Source organism: Miniopterus natalensis, chromosome 4 (genome assembly GCF_054644295.1).
Source record: "Miniopterus natalensis isolate mMinNat1 chromosome 4, mMinNat1.hap1, whole genome shotgun sequence".
NCBI classification, from domain to species: domain Eukaryota; kingdom Metazoa; phylum Chordata; class Mammalia; order Chiroptera; family Miniopteridae; genus Miniopterus; species Miniopterus natalensis.
Window position 1 is genome coordinate 6,076,191 of NC_142084.1, and position 24,107 is coordinate 6,100,297.

The following is a 24,107-nucleotide window of genomic DNA, read 5'->3' on the forward strand; positions in this document are numbered from 1 at the left end:
TCTTCCAAAATAAAAGGAATGAGATTGATTTGTCAGAAGGAGGAAGACCTTCTGCAGATTATAATTATGACAATTAAAGGATGGAACCTTCCAGAACAAAACTAACTGAATCACTTCAAATTTTACTAGTGTTACTGCTTTGGCACCTAAAGGCATTCTTTTGCTTTCAAGAGTATCATTTAAAATGTAAATGCCTGTGGAGATATAAACGTTAAATCTTTGTCAGTGAACACATTGTCTAAAAGACAGTAGCAAGAGTTAGCAGGGGGCTGTTGGAGGTGCATTGGAATCCGTTTCGTGCCCTATCAGAGATGAGCCTGGCTGTGCAAACGTTCTTCGGGAAGTGCCGTGTACCTGGTTCGGGCCTCTCTGGACTCAGATCTTGATTTTAATTGTCAGAGAGCAGTCGCTTGGTAGAAAATATCTAGAATAGTACCTTAAAATGTTCTTGGATTTGAGACTGTATGATCAGGACACATGGCTCATTGAGAGCTATTAAACTCACACTACAAAATGAAATCTAAACACCTTGACGTCACCCAGGGGCCCAGCAGGAGACAGGTGTCACGTTCAAAGCTGCTGTAATGCAGGGACTGAAGGCAGCTCGGAGAGCCCGTGCGAATGGCTCACCTGAGATTAGAGCAGAAGCTATTGTTCCCCTGAGGCCTGAGCATGCGGGGAGATGGCATGTGGTGCTGGCACACGACAAGAGCTAAGGTGTGGTGGGACAAACCGACAGGCGCTGTGACTGTCTAGACAGGTCAGAGCCGAGGCCCAGCAGGCCCCCAGGGAGCACACCTGCCTGACCTCGCCTTCCCCTAGTCCTCTGATCTCTCGCTGGGTTCCTGTTGACCAAGCCCAGCCAGGAGGCAGCGTGAGGGAGGCTGGCCACAAAGCAGCGCCCGGGAGGGGAGGGAACGGACCTGGAGGGGCAGAGGGACAATGACCAGCCCAACCCTCACGTTATCATAATGACACGGATCTCACCTCCAGTCTCTCCCCATTGAGAGTTAGTGGGAGCCTCTGCTATTGTTCTGCCCTACATCTCTCCTCCTGGTCTCACGGTTCCCTGCTCCCGGGTCTCACGGTTCCCTGCTGCCGGTCTCACAGTTCCCTCCTCCCGGTCTCACAGTTCCCTCCTCCCGGTCTCACGGTTCCTTCTTCCCGGGTCTCACGGTTCCCTCCTCCCGGTCTCACGGTTCCCTGCTCCCGGGTCTCATGGTTCCCTGCTCCCAGGTCTCACGGTTCCCTCCTCGCGGTCTCACAGTTCCTTCTTCCCGGGTCTCACCGTTCCCTCTTCCCGGTCTCACGGTTCCCTGCTCCCGGGCCTCACGGTTCCTTGCTCCTGGGTCTGGAGGCTCCCTCCTCTAGGTCTTTACCCCATTCTCTTCCACATCATTCTGTGCTAGAATATGAGGCATCCTTAGAGCACGGCTGTGTTTCTTTTTTGCACAATCTTTTTCTTTCATTTTTCTTTGCCAAAGTTTACCTGGTTACTAAGTCTTGAATAGTTGGTTTCTAAAGGATTTCTTCCTTTGACATAGTTCTTAACACCCTGGCTGTCCCATTTCCCTGCTATGCTGGTTGTCTTGAGCTCCTTTACCTGTATGACTCTCCCTACATGGACTGCCACCCCCCTCTCCTTCCGACAGTAAGTGCCCATCCCCATCGGTCTTTGCAATGTGACAGGGTTTTAAAATTCATTTGTCCCTGGCTGGCGTGGCTCAGTGGTTAGAGTGTCAGCCTGCACACCAGAGGGTCGCGGGTTCGATTCCTGGTCAAGGGCATGTACCTGGGTTGCAGATTTTGCAACCTGCAGATCCACTTACCTGGTTTCTTAGAGACGGCGACACGGTGTTTACAGGTTGTGCGATTCTAACCGCTGCCCCCTCTTTTGCTCCCTCAGATCCGAAGCCAGAGCAAAGCGTCGGGGTCCGGGCTCCGCGAGGGGGATGAAGTCGTCTCCATCAACGGCAACCCGTGTGCCGACCTCACCTACCCCGAGGTCATCACGCTCATGGGGAGCATCGCGGACGCCCTGCACATGCTCGTCAAACGGTACAGGCGCGGCTGGGGCCCCCGCCTCCCGCAGCGGCGAGGGGGAGCCGGGGAGCGCTATGAAGGGCAGCTACTTAAGCAGGGGCCACGGAGTCTGAAAAGGGCGACTCTAATCCACTGAATGTTCTGATTCATTGAAAATTAACTTGAAAATTTACAAGAGCTTTGTTGAAAATCTCAGTTAATTAAAACTAGTTCCCTAGACAGCTCAGTATGTTGAACATAGTTTGATCCTTGCAGGCCAGGGCCACTAATTTATAATTCCCAGGCTCCCAGATGAATTAAACACATTTAAGTATCAAACCATTACACTGTACACTAATTTTCTTAAAGAAGATGCCCAGGCGAAGGAGCAGAGCAGGAAACCCAAAAGCAGCCGGATTCCTGCTCGCCAGGCTCTCCCGTGAAGCCAGTGTGTGGGTGGTTAGAATAAAGTTTTTGGGCTATCAGTGGAAATCACTTGTTCATGTGCTCTCCCCAAATCTACCCTCCCCACTAACTGCTTAAAAACACAAAAGTTAAAACATAAAACAAAAGAAAACCATGAGAGCACTCACACTCTCTCACACACACACACACACACACATTGTAGCATCCACATTTTTGTTGTGTATAAACCACAGTGGAGGCCACACCAGCGTCGCAGTGAGACCCTGACCATCACGTTGTAACAGCTCCAGAAGGGGAGCGCTGGCCTCCTGGAGGGCAGCCTTCGTGGGGGGTGTCAGAGGACCTCTCTGCAGAGACCTGACATACAGTATTACCCCTGATAATCATGCAATATGATTCCATTTCTATACAAACGTGGACTCACTCTGGACAAAAGCTGGTGAAAATAAAAGAAAACTCGCATTATTCTTAGCATCTCCCATCTAACTATTTACCCATCAGGCCCAGTGTGCAAGCCCTTAGGCTCCTACTTATTTATAAAGCTGCCACATGCTTTGAAAGGAACCTAACGGGAAGGTTGTGTGTGTAGTCACAGTGTGCACCCTCATCCTGCACTAACCCGAGCTCTTCAAACACTTCCATCTTTGCAAAGGTTTAATCTCATCCCAAATAGGGAAACACCTTCTCTACTTTGTTCCCTTTTTAGTGCCTCCATGATGTAATGAGGCCAGTTTCTCTGGAACACGGTGTGGTCTGGAACACTCCCTACTAGGTCCTGTTTTCTGTGATCTCTCTCACTGGGGAAACCTGTGGTGCTTTAGAGCTGACACTTAGGTGCATATTTACTGTCAGAAATAACTGGACTAGTTCTCTGCTACTTTCAGTAAATGGAATCATGACTATCATTTTCTCTTAAGTACTTTGACTTTACCAAATAAATAATTGATGGTATTGAAAATGGAATCTCAAATTAATACCCACAAGAAGGCAGTCATCATATCGCCATCATCACTATTATCACCACCACCACCACCACCATCACCATCACCGTCATTACCATCACCATCATTACCACCATTACCATCACCACCATCACCGCCATCACCATCACCACCACCATCACCACCACCATCACCACCACCACCACCATCACCATCACCATCACCACCACCACCACCACCATCACCCATCACCATCATCACCATCACCACTCTGGTATCTGAATGCTGTTTCCTGGAATTAAATATTTCTCCCACTCACATAACTGTCCTCTATCACTAGAGGGCAAGTGCCCTTTTCCTGGACAATTGCCCAGAGAGAGCTGGGTCAGCTATCTTAAAATGCTTCTTTATCATTAAGCCTCTATTATCTTAAATTTTATTAAAATAAGATTTTTTAAAAAATTTATAATTATGGGAGAAGGAATTGGGGAGAAGGAAATTTTACTCTATACTTCTAGGCTCTTCTGGGTGGTCTAAGAATTAAATTGACATGAGACATCAGCAGGAGAAAATAACCAAATTTAATTATGTTTGTTTGTACAGGGGGCTCATTAAGACCAGGGGGCCTGAGGGAAGCTGGGCTTGGACACCACCTTGAGCTAAGGAGATGGGCAGTGGTTTGGCATTTCAAAGGGGAGGAAGGAGCAACTGTTTGGTAAACAAATGTTTGCTGGGCCACAAAGAGACCATGGGACACAGAGAGGGGTCTGAGCTCCAGGCTCCAGCCTCCCCACCACACCCCGCCCATGTTCTCTGTAGATACCTCTGGTGAGAGCTCTATTCTGCCTCATTTCTCTTGGGCAGTTAGGGGGCAGGTCAAAGGTTCTTCCTGAGTCTTTTGTTTCTTAAAAATAAAGTCATCCTCCTGGCAGAGACACATTTTGGGGTGTCAAATTTTGCGTCCCTGCCTATGACAATGACACACAAGTTGTGGAACTGAGTACCTATGTAGACTGAATGGAAATGAGCAATTTAAGGTATAAAGCTTTAACCTCTAGTTTAACCTCTTTCATGGTTTTATTTGTGTATATCCATTTTATTTCGGCCATCAGTAAGTGCTAACATTGATCTGACCGATTTGCCTGCATTACAGCCTCCAGGGCTGGGATGAATCCAGACTCTCGTCTCCGCTTCCTGAGTCATTGCCAGCATAATTCAAAGTGACCTAATCCAGTTCCCTCCAAGCCTTCCTCCATCAAAGCGCTCTGACCTCCCGGTACCCTCACGTCCAGTTGCACAGGGCGTATTCATCGTCTCCCACATGAGAAAGAGCTCGTTAGCTGTCACTATGTTTTAAAAATACTGTATTATAAATTTTTTGTGGATTACCAGGAAGTGTCACAGGTCACATGCTTAGAGAAAGCTGCATGTCATTTGCTTGTTTTTGTTTAGTCTAGTCTAGTTTTGCTAAATGCAGTCAAAAGCGAAGTTAGGAGTAGCTGCTGTATTAGGCTGAAACTGCACGACCACGTAAATTCTCAGGCCAGCTCCCTTCAGTAGACAGAAGTAGGGCTCGCTTCCTCCAGCTGAGGACCCCGCCCTCCACAGCGGGTGCATTTCGAGGGCGGAGGAGGGAGGCAGAGGACACTGCTGCTGCTTAAAAAAACAAAAAAACACCACCTCTCAAACGTGAGAAATGAAGGGATCTCCTCCAACTGTTCTGTGAATGACCCTTCTCAAAACAGGTAGGGTTTCAATTAGGGTTTTAGCAAGAAGTTGCTTAACCCTTAAATTGACATTGCTTCTTGCAAACCCAAATTTGCAAAACCTTAACTGGGAATGTTAAGGTCGAAACCAAAGGATCACGGTGAGGAGAACGGGGCTCCTCAGCTGGGAGACAGAGGAGCAGCCTGACTTCAGAGGTCCTGTAAGGAAATGGCCCCCAGTGACAGGTTCACTAGGAAGAAGGGAGGCGCCTCGGAGTATAAATACCCCATGACTCAGTGACCCATTGCAGCAGGGAGAGGCTTTCTCTCGACACCAGAGTGCTGGGCGGGTCCACCGATTACAAAACAGGCGAACCGCGGCCCAGCTGGAGCTTCATCCTTCCAAGAAAGCGTAGCCCCTGAAAGGGTCGCGTGGCTCACCTGTGCAATAATATTGCTCTGACCTGCTGGGTGTGCTTATGTGACTTTATACCGTCCAGACCTCAACTTAGTCAATAAGACTGAAATGCTTTCTCAGATCAGAACAAACATAGTTTTAAAAAACACAAAACAACCAAATACCTATAGCTAAAGAGTATCCATGTATCTATAACCCATCCTTTTAAAAATTAAAAGCTGAATTTAGGATGGATTTAGGTTTTGTGATCTCTTGTGGGCCTTTTTGCTTCGCTTTAAGGAAAAAATTATTTGGAAGATCTTTAAAAATCATAGAAATACGTTGCCAGTTTCCATTTCCGAATGCGCTGCAGCTGGCGTTTAGGAGACACTGACTTGCTGTCTGAGGCATCGAGAAGGGTCGGGAAGCTCTTCGGCAGGTGGGGCGCGCTGATCTAACTGTCTGCAATGATTTTTCTGTGTGCAGACCTTCCAGTGGAGTAAGTGAGACTTTGGTCTCTGAAACCGAAAACAAAACCCATGAGCATCTCCCCCCCGAGGGGTATGTGGAAAGCACCACCCTGCAGATCCGACCGGCTGCACAGAGCCAGGAAGGGGAGCCCCGCCTCACCCTCATCACGAGTGGAGCCCCCCTCGCTGAGGACCAAGGGAGTGGTCCCGATTTTTCTGGGAACAAAAAAGAAGAAACGGGCCTGAGCTACCCTGAGGCTCCCCACATGCCTGACCCCACAAGAGGACACTCAGCAGAGGAGGTTGTCTTACGGGAGAAGGCAGACTCGGGCTGGCCGGGCCCTGTGGTTGAGCTACAACTGTCCCTGTCACAGGACATGCACACGGGCACTGGTTCCCCCACAGTGGCTCTCCTGGGGACTGAAAAATCTAAGTGTCCTGACCCAGATCCTAACTCACACCACGGCGGGACCGTCCACATAAATTCAGTCCCCACTAGTGAGAAAGGGGACCCTTCTCTGCAGTCCAGCAAGATCATCCAGATCTGCAGTGGCCAAGAGCTGAGAGTGATCCAGGGGCCGGCCGCCGGGCCGGCGGGGCTGCCCCGAGTGGAAGTGGTCCTGGACTGCTCTGACAGGCAGCAGGCGGGAGGGTGCAGGCCGCGGGCGGGGGGTGTGGATTCCCGGCTGGAAGGAGGGCAGTCAGAAGCACCTCCTTCTCTGGTAGCCTTTGCCGTCTCATCAGAAGGCACCGAGCAGGGGGAAGATCCGAGCTCGGCAAGAGATCACAGCAGACCTCACAAGCACAGAGCGCGCCACGCACGTGAGTCCCGCCGGGGGCCGGCTGAGGGGCTGGGGGCCTGGGCATTCTGCTGCTGCTTGGGCTGCACGGGTGGTTTTTTTCTTTTAAAGATTTTTTTCTTATGTCTCTCATTAGCTTTTAAAAAATTATTAATGCACAAAATAACAAAGTGGAATTGGGGACGCTACCAGTTTCTGAATTGGGAACAGTAAGTTTGAACTCTGTAGCAGAGTCAAGTGTTTTTAATGCACTTTCTCCTACCCCCAGAGGCACAGTCGCTGTGAAAGACAGTGACATTGTTACCGTTGCTTTTTGACTTGTCTCAGCATGTTGCCGTATTTCACGTTAACGCAGCACATGAGAGCACGGAAGCAGTGTGGGCTCTCGAGTTTAAATGTCAGGGACCCCGAGTCCGCTGCTCAGAGGCGCTGTGAAGCGCGGGCTGCACGGCTGATCTTAGAGGCAGGTCCTCGTTTGAAGCAAACGGTTGTGCAGCTTGATGACGCCTGCAGAAGTGGTTGACGGACAGGGACATGTGGGAGCCGGCAGCTACATGATCCTGCCGGTTTTGCAAGTCTTCACTAGACTGCGGCGCGTTTCACCCACCTCTGGACAGCCGGCCAAGTCTCCAGGGCCACGTGGAAGCGTTTAAATGTCCCCCAGCAGAAAATGGGTCTAAAGTCAAGGCTCTTCCCAGTGCCTCGTTTTACCCGGCGGAGTGATTAGGGAAAGAATGAGGCTGAGACGGCAGTTAGGTTCTATGACTCCTGTTATTTTCTTTCCTTTTTCCACACATTTCGGAATGTCACTTAGGAGCTGAAGGCTGAGGGGATGCCTGAGGGAGACATGACCGTAATGCACTCGGTTATTCAAAGCAGTAGATTAAGTCTTCTAACCTGTTGTCACTCCTTTCAAAGCATATTTTTAGCATGACCATTTGTAGCTTCATTGGCAAGTGCTGTCAATCATTCCATATACTTGAAGCATCTGTGGGCATCTTCACATTTATAGATTTTAAACAAGTGCAATAAGGCGGATTCACATACTTGGCATGTTGGCAGTGATGTTAGTGACAGGTGTGCAACTGCGACTGTCAATTTCATACTAACTTGAATAATGCAGTCAGGAAAAAAGCACATTTAGATGACCATGCACTTTGTTTTCCCTGAAAAATATTTTATTACCAGTGAGTATCTGTAACTTTGTTATAAAACTACTTACTCTGATTCTATTTTTTTTTTAAAAATTAACCATTAAATCTGATTTTTTTTTAGTACAAAAGAGCCAATTTTCTTTTTTTTTTTCTTTTTTAATATATCTTTATTGATTTCAGAGAGAGGAAAGGAGAGGGAAAGAGAGAGAGAGATAGAAACATCAATGATGAGAGAGTCATTGATCGAGCCCACAACCCAGGCATGTGCCCTGACCGGGAATCGAACCCCGATCGCCTGGATCCCAGGTCGACGCTCAACCGCTAAGCCACGCCCGGCCGGGCAGAGCCAATTTTCAATCATAAAATACTCAAAACATTTTTCTGAAATTTCTATTTATTTTGAGGTGTTCAAAACTTATTTGTGAATCGTGCTCATTCTGACTGCATACAGGATTATAATTAATTAATGCTATACATTAATTTGCCACCAATTTCTTTTTATAACAATGATGATAAGATTTTAAATTTAAATTTTTATTTTAAAGCTGTCAAGCTCTCATTTTAAATGATTTAATTTTCGAATCAGCTCTTACCCACCGTTAAAAGGGTCCCTAATTATATAATTTTTAAATTTCCCCAAGATTTGCACTTATTCTTGCTGCAATTGAAGCTGTATTACATTTCCTAAATAGCAACACATTACAAACAAATCTGTGTAGGCACCGTTGTAGCTGAAGTTTCTGACATCACACGACCGCGTGTCTGATCCTGTTTGATCGCATGTTGAGTTATTAATCATGACTCAGTACCTCCAATTACTCACTTCACCTCCCTCATTCATATGAATTCAGTCTCCATGGCTGGAAGGACTGGAGGGAAGTCAAAGTCAGACAGAAAACAAACACAGACACAAAGGAGAAAACTTGAATATTTAAAGTCATTGCATTAAAACATTAAACTAATTAGCATTTTTGCCCCCCCACCCCACCCCTGCTTTTTAAAAAATGCTTGGAAATAGTTTTATGTTAACATTTTATTTTTTAAGCGGAGAAGTACAAGATATGTTCTGAAGTTGCTTTCCAGGAACCAGTGCCTTTTTAATTAGCTTTAATTGCGTCCCCGTAGCTGAGGTTTCGGGCCCGCGCACGGCTGGGCGCAGGTCCCGGGACGTGGCGCGTCCCCGAGGCCCCGGGTCAGCAGAGCCGCGGGCGAGGGGGGCGGGGGGCGCGGAGCCCGCTGAGTGTGCCTCTGTCCCCCCAGGGCTCCGGAGGAGCGAGAGCCTGTCGGAGAGGCGCGAGCAGGAGGCCAAGTCCCGATGCCGGAGCATCGCGCAGCTGCTGACGGCCGCGCCCAGCCCGCTCGCGCGCTCGCGGGGGGTGCTGATGTTTAGGCGGCGGCGGCGGCGCGCCAGGAGGTTCACGCTGGTCAGCTACGGCACCGGGGCGCTGCGGCCGCAGGGCGACGCGGGGGACCCCGAGGACGCCGGCTGGGACAGCGCCTGCGAGGCCGAGTTCGAGGCCGCCCTGCGCGGCGCCAGCGAGTCGGACGCCGACGAGGAGCTGCCGTCCGACGGCGACGACGGCGCGCGCGCCCTGACCTTCAACTGGGCCTCTGCGCTCGGGGACGTCGGGAAGAAGCCGACCCCGGGGGACAAGATGGAGATGCTGCCTGACACCTCGGGCAAGGGCGCCCTCATGTTCGCCAGGAGGAGGGAGAGGATGGACCAGATCTCGGCCCAGCGGGAGGAGGGGGCGGCCGGCCCAGGCGCCCCGGCCACCCACGGGCAGGCGCAGGAGGCCGCGGGGACGGGCCAGGGCGCCGTGAGCCGGAGCTACCTCGAGGTGAGCCCCGGCCCCGGCCCCGCGCCCCAGCACAACGGCTTCGGCGCGGAGGCCCCGCGGGCCGCGCCCACGAACAGGACGGCCCGGCCCTTCCCGGGGCCCGCGGCCCAGCCCGCGGCCGCCCTCTGCCCAGCGCGCGTGACGAGCCCCGCGGCCGCCCTCCCCGCGCCGCCGCCCTACTCGGCGGTCACGCCGCCCCCGGGGGCCCCGGCCAGCCCCTCGCAGCCGCCGCCGTGGCCGCAGCCCGCGCCCTGGTCCCCCGAGCGCATCGCCTCCCGGGACGAGAGGATCGCGGTGCCCGCCAAGAGGACGGGCATCCTGCAGGAGGCCAAGCGCAGGAGCACCACCAAGCCCATGTTCACCTTTAAGGAGCCCAAAGTGAGCCCGAACCCCGAGCTCCTGTCGCTGCTGCAGAACGCGGAGGGCAGGCGCGGCGCGGGCGCGGGGGCCGGGGCCGACTCGGGCCCCGAGGAGGACTACCTGAGCCTGGGGGCCGAGGCCTGCAACTTCATGCAGGGCGCGTCGGCCAAGCAGAAGACGCCCCCGCCCGTGGCTCCCAAACCCGCCGTCAGGGCGGCCTCCCAGCCGGCCACGCCCGTGTCCCCCGTGCCTCCCGCCTGGTCGCCCGGCGTGGCCCCAGCCCACCCCCCGGCCTTCCCCGCGGCCACCCCGCCGCAGGGCTCCGTGGCGTCGTCCCTCAAAACCGCTCCGCCGTCCTGCCCGCCCGCGCGGCCCGCCGGCGCCCTTCCCGCGGGGGGACCCTGCAGAGCCCCCCAGGCGGCCGTGGCCGGTGCGAACCACGCAGCCAAGCCCGCGGCCGCGCCCGCGGGGAGCGCCGCGCTCGGGGGCGCGGCGGGGCGGCCCGGCGAGCTCCCGGGGATGCAGGGCAGGGGCGCCCAGCTCTTCGCCAAGCGGCAGTCGCGCATGGAGAAGTACGTGGTGGACGCGGACTCCGTGCAGGCCCGCGCCGCGCGCGCCCAGTCCCCCACGCCGTCGCTCCCCGCCGGCTGGAAGTACTCCCCCAACGTGCGAGCCCCGCCGCCCGTGGCCTACAACCCCATCCTCTCGCCCTCCTACCCCCTGGCTGCTGTCAAGTCCCAGCCGCCGGCCGCACAGGCCTCCAAAGCCAGCAAGAAGGGCAAGAAGCCGCTCAACGCCCTGGATGTCATGAAGCACCAACCCTACCAGCTAAACGCCTCCTTGTTCACTTTCCAGCCTCCAGACGCGAAGGCTGGCCTCCCCCAGAGGCCGTCCGCCAAGGTCAGCGTCGCCCCGGCCGCCCCGCGCGCCCCGCCGCCCCGGGCCGTGGGTGCCAGCTCGCCCGCTGGCGCGCGGGCCGCCTCCGTGTACTCGGTGCCCGCCTGCGGCCCCCAGCCCGCCTTCTTCGCGGAGGCCGCCTCTCCCGTCAGCGCCTCCCCAGTGCCCACGGGTGTCCCCAGCTCTCCAAAGCAGGAATCGGCCTCCGCCTCCTATTTTGTGGCACCAAGGCCCAAGTTCTCCGCCAAGAAGAGTGGTGTCACAGCGCAGGTGTGGAAACCCTCGATCGCCGAAGGGTAACCTTGTAGCGGAAGCCGGGCGCCCACTTTGCTTGAAGCCAATTGTTTGCAGTGTTACTTGAGTCCCCGCGAGTGCTTAGCAAGCCCGCACCTACTTAATTTCAGATGCCACCTCCCAGTGTGGGTCCAAGGAGCATGGTATTGTCAGTGAGTCCACAATCTAACTCAGATTGACTTCAGCCCTATTTATCTTCCTTGCGAACTTAAAAAAAAATCCAGGACACCCCAAAGAGACATGTGCCATGATATTAAGTAAGCAGGTACTTAGGGTTCATGCGTTAGCGAGACAGGCAGTGATCGGCGTTGTCAAACGTCAGGGCCCAGCCGGTGCTCCTGGGGCAGAGGGTTCAAAGTCACAAGCATACATGACGTGCATAGACTGAGGTTCCTTTTAAGTAGTGATTTCTCTCTATTACTAGTGTTAAGGGGTGAGAAATTTATTGAGGATAGGGATCGGCTCCGGTCTCCACCTCAGCCACCTGGGTGACACTGCAGAGAAGGCGCCTGGGGACTGTCGGCAGGTACATGGCTAGTTAGGGGGCTGAGAGAGGGTATTGATGATTACTGAGCACTTGAGATGTGTTTGATTCCCTGCCAGATGTCTGACACAGACGGACCCACTTCAGGAGGCATCTTTAAAGTAAACGGGATGCAGGCGAAGGAAGCTGACCTTAGACAGTGGTTCCCGTCGCCCCCGTTACTCAGGAGACTAAGCGAGCACATCTCCAGGTGCCCGGGAAGCACAGCTGGCTTTCCCGGGCGGAGGTGGGTGTGGAGGAAGGTAGGAAGGTGGGCGGGCTGCAGATAAAGGTCCATGTGACAGTCGTCTTCCCGGAGACCACAGGATTGGAGAGAGAAGGGTTCCTGTCCCCAGGCTGCTGGGGAGCAGCGGGAACCCAGCGCGTGGAGGCCGGAGGGTGAGCTCACGCAGCGATTAGCACCATTTCCCAGGGACCTCACAGATTTTTTTCCTTGTGTTTGTTTTGCTTTCCGACAATTGCTTCTCCCACTGTTCCTTGCAGTTCTAATCTCTCACCTTCACTTTATGATTTATCTTTGACGGCCCCGGAGGAGGCACGCAAGGTTACCCGGTGAGTGGGATTGGTCACAGACCATGCTGTCCGTCACCCAGCTGGCTAGGACGCTGGCCAGGCCACTGACAGGGACCCGGAGACCTGGCTCATATCTATTTTAAGTCCGAGTCTGAGCAATGCTGGAAACTATTCAACGTGAATTCGCGTAGAGAATCACAAAGCGTTTCTGACAGCCCCGGGGAAAAACCACCTACTCCCTGCAGGAGCTGTGCTTAGAGACAGCTCACAAGAGCGTGCCCGGTACAGGGGACGGTGCACCGTAGGAGCCCCCGAAAACACCTGTGCTCCTGTTCTCTCTGCTGTCACTGTCCATCTGCTCTGTTTTCACCATCTGATTAAAACATTACTTTCTTCTTTATCTGTTCATGTACGTTTTTTAAGAATCTTCCCTCTGTGAGCTGTTCTGACCTGTGCCATTTCTCTGATGTTTCTCTTGCCTGGCTCCCCAGACGTCTACTTTTCCTTTTGGCGAGCACGTCCATGTCTCCCAGCCTTGGGTACGTCTAAGGCGGACCACACAGAGAGCACTAAGCCACGGAGCAGTGGGGCTCGGTCTCCTGCCCTCGTAGGGGAAAGCTTCCCTGGCCGGGGGCAGCTTGCCTTGAGGTTGCATGCATGGGAAGCACCTGGGGCTCGCCTTCGCCTTTTGGGGAATCAGTTAGCAGATGAATAGGGGATGAAGGAAGAAGCAACCTGCCCACTGCCTAACGCTATTGTCTGTAATCTCCGCTGCAAAGGAAGCCTGTAGAATGCTGTGCGTTTTGCATTCTTTCCTAATTGAACAACCGAAAAAGGCCTCTTGGGGTCAAGCAGGGGAGAGAGCAGTCCTGTCCCTTTGCATTCTTTACATAGCATTCAGAGAACGACATGGGTCGGGGGGGGGATCTGGAGCCCATGGTATCGGCTTAGATCATCCGTTCAAAAGTAGCCGGGTCGGTGACAGCCAGAAGTCTTCCCCGTTGTCCAGCGGCCTACGGTTTGCAGACAGAGAAGTATTTTCAGTCCACTCCCTGTTGGACAGGTGGTGGTCTTAGCAGAGCTCTTCTTGGGGTTCATGACTAGCGACACAAGGAACATGACTGAGACTGTCATGGGTCCCCAGAGAGCTTCTAAGGCACACACCAGGCATGTGGGCAGAGCAGCCACGCTTTCCACTGGGACCAGGGAGCATCGTGTCATCCTGATCACACAACCACACCTGTGGAGGAGGCCTCACCTCGCCCTGTGGGGTGGGCACAGGGAGGGAGAGGGCCCAAGCCTACTCCCTGGAGCAAGAGAGACGTCCTCTGCCTTTTCTCCCCACAGGGCCCTGGAATTTGCCTGTACAGGAAACTGCATCGCCACCTTTTGGTGGGAGCTGTGGCAATGACCTCAGCGGGGCAGGTGGGACACTTAGGACTCAGGGGCCCAGCTTCCTTCCCCCTGGGCTCCCTTTGCAACCTGGTGGTGCTGGCTTTGTTGGGCCGCAGGTGTGGGCTGTGTTGGCTAGTTGTGGGGCTCGAGGAGGCAGTTTTCATTTAGTTTCAGCACCTTTCCTCTCCCCTGGTCCGCTGTTAGCTGAGTGTCCAGGCAAAGCACCTGTGAAGCCAGGTTTCACCATCAATCAGCACAATCGCACTGCTGGTGAACTGGGCACCCAGGTTGGGTTAGGTGCCTGTGAGCCTCACCCCAGGGAACCCACTGCACGGTTTACAGGCACCAGAACATCAACAAAAGGTAACCACAAGCCCTGACTCACCGCAGGACCCTAAGCAAACCTCTCTCCATGAGCTTCCCCCTAACAACCGCTCACACCCCTCTTCCAGCCAGTGCAGGGTGCTGAGCCACCCCAGGGGCTCTGGTCTTGTAAGAGGACAGCTGTGAGGCAGGGAGCTGATTGCTGCCACTTTGATCTTAGAACGTTTACAGTTTTGTTTCTAATATTTCAATACTAGACACACTTTGTTTTGAGAGAGGAAAAAACGCACCGTTCCTGCATTTTGACTGTTGATTGCTAGTATAAACTACATATTTAGGAATATGTTTTATAACACACATTTGGGTTGTCATTCTTGAGCATGTGAAGGCTTGTACTTTAAAATATATCTAGATTGTTCATGATAACATGTATCTCACTTAACCGCCACAAGAAGGAACTCACTTTAACTGTAGGACACCGACTGAGTGAAAGGCAGTTGTAAGCGGGGGCTCTGCCACGGGTCTGGAGAGTGCAGACCCCCTTCCAGAAGTGGGTGGGCTTTGTGGACATTGGGCCCACTCTGCAACCTGACACCTGGCCAGGAGACAAGTCACATCTGAGATGTGGGAACCCAGGGGTCTACATTGAAGGGGGGACCCCTGTCCTGGTTTGGTACTCAGCGATCCTTGGAGGTCACTTTGCAGTGACAGGCATCCCGAGCACTTGACTTGGGTACTTTCTTTCACAGTGACACCCGAGACACAGCCGTGAGAGTCTGAGTTTCGTCTTCCCCATGAGAATATGTTTTATGGAAGGCTCTGCTGGGTTCTGACTTGGGGACCTGCCAGTGCACCTGCTCTCCAGCAGCCCTGGGACCCCTGGTCAGGCAGGTGACAGTCACCAAGAAGTGATTGTTTTCTGAAAAGCTAAATGCTCACGATGCTTCCAGAGGGAAGCCCTGGGCTGTGAGCTTGTTCCCTTTTGAAAGTTTGTTTTAAAAGTTGTTAAAAGTTCATGAGAAAAATATGTGAATTCTGAGACCCACACTATATTCCCAGAGACGCTGACCCTGGCTGGGCCCCTGTCCCCTTATCATGGACTCTGGGGGACACAGAGACTCATGTAACAGCAGTGCCGCTGAGGTCGGTGGCGAGTCTTCTGGGAACACGAAGCACTGAGTTCTCTAGATTTCCCACCAGAGCTGGCGGGGGCCCAGCAGGCCAGCCAGAGGTTCCCACAGGACCCAGACTCCAGGCAGAGCTGCCAGCAGAGGCCCGTCTCCGTTTCTGCCTTTACGATTTAACTGTTTAAAGTATAAAAACATGGGCCGTCCTGTGGAGCATGATGACCATAAAGCCAGCCTTCTGGAGGGCCCAGTCAGAGCCACCGAGACCTCCATGTTCTCAGGGACAGCCAGTTTCTTACATTTAAAAAAACTCATGTCTCCACGGTCTGTGTATTTGTACACTAACTTACCATTTGGCACTTTGAAATCACAGAACTTACTACTCAAAGGCAACCAAATGTAGAGAAATTTAATTTAAAAATTTAATACCAAATCTTGTCTGACATTTCTCAAAGGCTGGCCAGCTAATACAGTATATCTCATGTATAAAGAAAGTTAGGCTCCCACAAGGTCCTATAGTTTAAGTAACTTTTTCTTACTGATACATAGACTTCCTTAAATTTTCTTTTTTTTTTTGGTTCTAAACGTTTACCTCATTCTTGGCATGTTGATCTAAATTCTGTGTGCTTTATGACTGGCGAAATATACATTCAGGGTCCCTAATAAAAACAATCACAAGGACCGACTTTGCAGCCTACCTTCCTCCCTCCACCTGATGGTGACAGTGCCACACTAGCGATGACATTCAGACACACCTCAGAGACACCTGCTCACAGCCTCACTGCTCGGGCCTCATGACAACTACTAGTGGTTTGTTCATAGAAAACCCCACAAAGGATTGCCTCTGGGTCTGAGTGGGGAAGAAATGCAGTCTAGGGAAACACTGAGAGAGTAAATAGCAAAAAGCAAATGGTTGGTTTGGGGCTTTCTTTGGGAGGCATTGCAGAGGTCAGGGAATCTTCCATCTCCTCATTTGGTGGGATCTATTTCCAAGGCCACCAGAGGCCCTGAGTCCAGCACTGAGATCTAAGCCAGGTGACATGGGGGGGCTGGCATTAAATTCCCACGATCTGCCCGAGCTGCATTGAATACTTTATCTGAGTTATGACAATAGCCACCGTTAACTGAGCATGAACTGTAGGCCCTGGACTGCACTGCGTATCTTTCACAGATGATCTCTCTTTTTATTGACTATAATGGACATGTAACAGTTTCAGGTGTGCACATAATGACTCATGTATATGCTGTGAAACCACCACACAGTAAGTCTTGTTAACATCCCTCACCTCACACAGATTTTTTCTTGTGAAAAATACACAGTATTATTAACTGTAGTCACCATGCGTAGATTACGGACCAGGACTTATTTATTTTATCACTGAAATCTGTACCTTTAGGCTCCCTTCACAGTGCCTCCCTCCCCCGTCCTGCCACCTCTTGTAACCAGTCGTCCCCAGGGGATAAGTACCATGTGACCCCGGGAACGGATCACAGGTGGGATTCTGAGGCACAGTGTTCCACAGTGGCCCACACTCAGTCTGGACCTGCCCTCGAGACCAGTTGCCCTGGGGGTTCATTCCCTCCTCAGCGTCACCCTGAAAGGGAAGCCGTGACTGTCCCCTTTCACAGACCAGGCACCTAATGCAGCCTCTCCGACAATCACTGAGCGTATCAGCAGGGGCCGGAGTTGGACTGGAGATCAGACACCACGCCTGTGCTCTCCCTGTAGCACCCGCCGCAGGGTGTCCCTGGCCCCACTGGACCCGGACTCCCCGAGACCCGACCATGGGGCGCCCCCTACACTCTTTGCCAAGAGCCCGCTCCGTGTGCACAGGTCTCGGGCCGTGCGGAGCGGCTTCAGGGAGGCCCCGCTGCGTCCTGCGGCTGCTGGTGAAGGCGGTGCCCCGAGAGCGGGGAAAACCGCCCTGGAAGAAGCAGCTGCGGGTGCCCCGGCTCTTGCATTGTTTCGGGAGGAAGAGGTGATGCTCCTGAGCCGGGAGAGGGGAGAGGTGCCAGTTACAGAAGTAACTGGAAGCTCCCCAGGAGAAACACGCAGCGGCGAGACAGGTTCTCCGTGTTCCCTGCTGATGGGGAGCCCGGGAGGGGCGACCACACGACTGAACCAGGGAGCAGAGCGGCGTGTGCGTTAATTTTTTAAACAGAAACCCAAGGTCAGCTGTGCTCAATTCAAAGTGCCAGCGTGAACTCGAACAAGTGAGGTGCCCTTGGCAGTGTAAAGGGAACCCTCACAGGACACGCTGTTAAGTTAAATATATTCTCAGAAGGAGGGTGGAGGCTTAAAGAGGCCTCTCCCACGGAAAGTGGGGCAGTTGGCGGGCCGTCCCGGGCCGCCCGCCTCAGGCCCGGCAGCCGGGCCCTGACAGCCGCAGCAGGCAGCTGCTCCTCTCCCTCTCCACCCCTGTCCCGGGACAAAGGGTCAGCAACCCGGCCTCTGCAGGGTAATTGATCCCCTTGCCCTAGAAGCAGGATCGGTTTCCAAAAGCAGAGGGGGTGAAACCTGGGTCTGCCGGGAGCAAAGCCCCAGCGTCCCGGCTGGCGAGGAAAAGCAGTTCTCGGAAGCCGAGTGGCTGGTGGAGGGAGGAACCCAAAATTCCAGCCGCCTTTCAAACCCCGGGGGGATGTTTGTGGGTTTTCTGGAACCTCTAGAATCCTCTGAGTCAGAAGCAGAAGTCAGGACTGATCTTGAAGAGAAAAAAGCAAAACAACTGAGATTCTGAGACACGGCCCGATTCCAAAATGGCTTTTATTTCAAATACAATTAAATTGATTTCATTCCGCTTTCCTTTTGTGACATTTACTCACATTTTTTCTTTAAAAGTAAAAAAACAAGTAGGTCTCTTATTTGCATCGTGTACCCCTTGTTCTTTTTTCTCCTAGCTAGCTTGTCTCAGATGATTTTTAAAAAAATATTCACAAAATCATCCTCTAAAGTAGGGGTGGGGAACATCGGCTTGTGGGCAGCCCTTGAAATCATTTGGTCTGGCCCTGCCAACGCAACCACATGTGGGACTCGAAATCCAATAAACCTAGGAGCCTTTTTCATAGCTAATTTTTAAGTTGGTAATTTTGTATGGCCCTCGAATGATGTTATAAATATCCAACTGGCCCTTGGCAGAAAAAAGGTTCCCCACCCCTGTGAGTCTAAAGCTAAAATGTCAGTAAGAAATAGGCGGGACTGACATGAGGTGCTGATTTAAAGCGTCATGCCTGCCCTTCCACAATTAGGGTTTCCTTTTTTTCTAATCACACAGTTTACTGATGGTCCGGCCCCAAGACTGCTTGTCAGTACTTGTCAGATAGTGCCAACCGTAATTTTTCACATAAACCCAAAAGAGGTTAACTAGGGTTTGAATTCTACATTATGAAATAACCAGTAGAATGTCACAACCCATTTTGGATGGTGTTACTGAAATAAAGAGCAAAGCAAAATCTATCACTTAGAGCTTTTGATTTTGATTTTAGTTTTACACTTGAATTCACCAACTACCCTGATTTCCTGCGGCACAGACTGTAGCTCTCGCACCCGAGCGCCTTCACAGCGTTCCAACACAATTGCCCAACTTGTGTTCCCGGGAAATGTTAGGATTCTCCGGCCCCACCTTAGAATTCGGATTTAGTCGGGCTGGGTGGAGCCCAGGAATTCATTTCTGTAATCTACACCCCCGGTGATTCTGATGCTGACAGGCTGTGAACCACGTTTTGAAAAACACTTTTCTTAAGTCACCTTCATTCTTTAAGCCCGTAAGTAGTTTTCCAGTTCACCCTGGCTTGGGGAAGCAGACTTGGGAAAGCTCCTCCATCAGCCGCTGAGCTGAGGGAGCCCGAGGGCCAAGGGCGGCGTTTCTCCCAGCTTCCCGCAGATGGCAGCAAATGCTGCCCCGGCCCAGGAGCGGCTTCCCGGCCTCCCTCCGAAGCCTCCACGCAGGATTTGAACAGAACATTGTTTCTCATTTATTTCTTAAACAGAAGAATAAAGGCCTTCAGATGTGACTTCGCCGGACCCCCTGCTGCTCATCCAGGCAGGGGACAAGTATTTCTAGGGACAGAATGATACAATTTTGTCATCCAGAGGAGGGATTGCACCAAGTTCCTTATCTCTGGGAACGGGATTCATGGCTTCCCTTGGCGGGAGGGCAATAGAGTCTGTTATCTCCCATCACAAATGTTCTTAATAATAAGTAACTTAAATCTCTCCGGCAGGGATCAAAGCGTTCCTATTGTGGGATGTAGGCTGAAGGAGAATGTTGAAGCACATTGAATGCTCATCTGCTTTTGAAAATGAAAACAGATATGATTGTAGAATCTGCAGAACCAAAAGGAAGCTCATGCGCTTCATGGATCACAGGAAAGGAGCCCAATACTTTCTTTGAATCTTAAGAGCAAGGGGATGGAATGAGGGGGTGCGCCGGCGGGCGGAGCCGGAGGGTGTGGGACGAGGGCCGGGTGCACCCCCGGAGGGGCCGCTTTGAGCCCAGTGGGAGTGTTGTTTCCAGACCTTTGACGCACTGAAGTTTATTTCCGAAACAAAAGGGGCCGTGACTTGCCTGGGGGCCCTGTGCCTGAGACACACGTGCGTGCACTGCCCAGTGCAGGGAGAAAGGACCACAAGGAGGTCTTTGGGTATTTGAGGATGAGAGGGGAAAGGTCTCTGCTGGTGAAAAAGAAGGAATTAGAGGTAATGAACGGCACTGCGAGACCGTCAGTTTCAGCGGGACTGAAGGGAACCTCACGCCGCGGGGAGAGCTGGGGGACTCGCCCGCCCTGCGTGCTGGACGCGGTGTGTTAAAGGCTTGAACACGCGCCCCGAAGCGAAATCTCATGACCACCTTATTTGGTGGAAATTATCCTCATTTTTTCTTAACTGATAAGGAAACTAAAGCTCAGAGAGCTTAAGAAAATTGCCCACAGTCGCCCAGCTGGTAAGGCGGCAGATGCCCGCAGGTGCGGCGGAGCCCGTGCTGTCCCCCTGCCATGGCCGTGCCACCCCGCGCAGGTGTGAAGGAGCTCTGGTACCACAGGACGCTCCACCGAGGGCCTCTAAGTCCCCTCTCCTAGGATTTTTATAATGTTCTGTATGAAGGTCTTCTAGGAAACATTCGGGTTCCAAAATCTTGTATTTTGATTTAGTTCAATACCTTTTAAAAACATGGGTTAGTTTAAAACCCAACAGGACAAAATGTGTTTATTTTTTACCACTCTAATTTCAGGATGTTTGAAAAATGCCTTAAAATGAAATACGTCCCTTGACCAATGCGAGAAAAGCCGAGCTTAGGCGGGAGAGAGTCAGCGCTTTGCTTGAGGCCATGATCAGAAGGGTGTGCTCTGGGTTCCTGTCTGCAGCGCGGCTTTAATGCCCCGACTGTGCCTGAAGCACAAGTACTCCTGAGAGGGCCTGTTCTGGGCCTCAGAGGGACCTCTGGTCCCAGGACACCATCAGGCGCCCTGGAGTGTGGTGGGAAACGGGCTTGACATGCTGTGAAGCAGAACTTCTAGAAGCTTCTCCCGTAATTCTCCTGAATCACTGGCTCTCCATCCTTTGCTGTCAAATGCACGTTCTATTTTATAAAGTTATGTCACACTAATTGTGCAATTACACAGGAAGCAATTTTTTACAAAGAAGAACCACCCAGTAATTATGTTCTTTGCTGTCACTGTTCAGCCAGCTTTGTTGTCATTTTGCTTTGTTTGGAAACTGTAATATCCTACCCAGCACTGTCAACCACACTCAGAGTCAAAACCCTTTCTTGGGAACGGTGCGTAAATGTTTATCCGTGTATCACGGGGATACACTACATTGTCAGACTTCATTTTCTCTCAGCTAGACTTCCTATTTTTGCAAAAAATTTTTAAAAATCTACTGGTCTAGACTGACCTGAATTTAGCAACTAGTTGTAACATCAAAGTTGCATTTCATCTGGGACTATCTGACCCTCTGTGATAAATTGTAGGAGATTCTCCTTCAGGCCCTTTTGATGAAAGAACTGGGAGATGACATGCCTCCCAGGTAAAACACACAGCAAAAATGTAGCCTAGGTCACCACGGGTGTGAGTCCAGGTGGTCAGCCTAGGTCACCACGGGTGTGAGTCCAGGTGGTCAGCCTAGGTCACCACGCGTGTGAGTCTAGGTGGTCAGTGACCATTGGAATAAGCTCTAGACATTTCTTTTTCTATCCCTTCCCCAGCCTGTGTGTTTTTAACAGGTGGCTGCAGACATAACGTTACCGAGGCTCCCTTCTCTCGAACGTGTATTTGAAGCCTACACGGTTACTTCTCCTGGGAATGTCTCTTATCTTAGGCCGAGGCTTTACGTGTAAGGTGGCCGAGAGGCTTAGTGAAGTGTTTGTGGCTGATTCACAGGCTTCTAAGTCACCCCTGTGTTTGAATGAATCAATGCTGAGCGTGGAAAAGATTGTTGAGCAATTGAACAATCAGTAGCTACCTAATATCCTATCAACATGAAGTGAAGTTGGGAGCGAGGAGTGGTCAGGGGAATAGGACTGAGGCCTTTTGAGTAGTTGCGGGGCCCACGTAACAACATTCGCTGTGGTGCTAACGAGCAGTGATGTGCTCCAGAACGACACGCCGCTGTTCCGTGGGAGCTGAGAAAGCTGGCCGGCAGGAAAGCAGTGATAACAGCCCGTGCCAAGGGCGAAATACTCGCTCTCAAGTGTTAAAAGTCTGATAATTACACAGGCACCCTAATACCTCGGGAGAGATCCCCTTGAGCCATTAGTGGGATTACAGACACGTCTGGGAGCAGTGCGTCCTCTCTTCCTGTTTTCATGGCACAGCATTGCCATTGTCTACATGGGCCCAGGAGCCTGAGCTGGAGCCCCGCCTTCGTGATCAGGCGCAGGCGACGCTCGGGACGAGCCCTGACGCGGCCGCGATGGAAGGCGCAGGCTGCCGACCAGGCCACTTCCATGTTCCCCTTGCAGGCTGTTTTTTAAAGCTGCTTAGTTTTGTATTTATTACACTTTGCATTCAACACTATTTTGCATTAGTTTCAGGTGTGCAACACAGTGGATAGACCTTCCTATAGGTTACAAAGGGGTCCCTCCTATATTTTCTTTTCTTTTTATATATATTTTTAACATTTTTAATTTATTGATTGATTTGAGAGAGAAACGCCAGTTTGTTGTTCCACCTACCCCTGCGTCATCTGCTGCTTCTCGTATGTGCCCTGGCTGGGGATCCAACCTGCAACATCGGCGTGTCACGGTAACGCTCCAACCGACTGAGCCACCCGGCCAGGGCGTGCCCAGTATTTTCAAGTGAAGTAAGTGCTTCCTATTTTGAAGAAATGTGCCCAGGACACTTGTGATAGATGTTTCTAAGGTTCCCAATTTTACTTGAAAGGCACGACTGCATGGCTATCATTGCTTTAATCTACTTTTCTGCTTTAATCTGTCCCCCCCATCCCCACTGTCCTTTTATCTATTCCAGAAAAACAATCATTCAAACCCCACTTACTTTATGGTGTTCCTGTGCCTCTAAAATGAAATGACATACGTGATATGTCTGTGTAAATTCCCTCAAACAAGAAAGATGCCATTAACATGAGATTTACCAGGTGGGCAGGGTCATGACAGGCAGTTACAGCAGAATCCTGCCTGCTCTGTGCTTAAGGAGACAAGCTGGTGGTGAGTCCCCAGAGGAAAATTATATTTTCTGTTCCTAATTTTAAATATCTTTCCGGGGCCCTGTTTTTGACAAAGGAACCATAAATGTGATTTAGCAATAAGTCTTAAAACTTTCCCAAGAAAAGGAGGTTAAACATTTTCCCTAGGGCTCCAGATATAAATCAAAGGGTCTGTTTAATCAGCTTAAAAATGTAATGGACAGAAAAAAAACAGTTGCCAAGATCAAATAAGTCATTTTCCTCATAATGTGTTTTCCTCATCCGGGGGAAATAACGTTATCTCGTGTTGTTTAGTTGTGCTACCAGACTAAAGGGGTCCTTACCTGCACGCGTCCAACCCAGTCAGACGTACACCGGAGTTTGCAGGCAAGAAAGCAGGGGTTTGTTAGCTGAGGAAATGGTGCCAGGCTCAGTCGCAGGAGAGCTAGCGCTCAAGGACCGGGCTCCCCGACGGCTTCCGGGGGTGGTCACACAGAATCGTCATTACTCATGGTGACTAAGGGAGTGGGTTGCGAGCTGCACCGGTTGGTTGGGGCCCGGGCAGGTTGTAGTTAATCATTGTATCAGGTCCTGAGGTCAGCCAGGGCGTCACTCTGTCTGGTTTCCTGATTGTGGTCTGTGGGGTGTTTGGTGTCTGTGGGCCTGGGGCTGAAGCACCACTGAAGTCAAGGCGTTGTCTTCAGCTTGATGGAAGCTCTGTTTCTGGGGCCAACAGACCCTTAGGACAGTTGGATGCTGACCAGAGTGGGATGCCCTCGGGGCCTGCCGATGAAGGAAAGGAGCGGGGGGACTGAAAGGAGAGAGGGTCACGTTACAGAAATGGAGTTTCTGTGTGGTCACAGCTGTGGGTGTCTCTGTCAGTACCATTCACCAGCTTTGATCTGTAGATTTTTTAATGTAATTAGGAGTGTGGCAAAGGCTGGCTTAAAAACACTCCGGCAGGAAATTTGGAGAATGTTACTGTGCAAAGGGCCCAATCAAGGTTGTTAGACTGCACATCTTAACAGAAAGCTGTCCTCGGAGAGGGCCAAAGCCTCCCTGCCTGGGAAGTGGATTTGCTTCAGGGATATCAGAGCCACTTCCAGTACATTGACTTAGGAAATGTCCAAACCTGTAGAGAATTTTTGCGTGTTTATCTGAGCCAGGAGCAAGATCCCCATGCTCTGGAGGAGGGCAGTTTTGCGGCAGCTTTTATGCGTTTGAACTTAAGGAGGGACAGTAGGAGGATTACGT

General features: G+C 51.7%; 1 protein-coding gene across 1 annotated transcript in view; it reads left to right on the top strand.

The window, feature by feature from the left end:
* The window catches only part of SYNPO2 (synaptopodin 2), a 123,473-nt gene that overhangs the window by 93,530 nt on the left and 5,836 nt on the right, over positions 1–24,107 (top strand). The window contains exons 2-4 of the mRNA XM_087815901.1: positions 1,907–2,058; positions 5,979–6,784; positions 9,177–11,284. Coding sequence (XP_087672027.1) covers positions 1,907–2,058; positions 5,979–6,784; positions 9,177–11,284 — 3,066 coding nt within the window. The remainder of the gene's footprint in view (positions 1–1,906; positions 2,059–5,978; positions 6,785–9,176; positions 11,285–24,107) is intronic.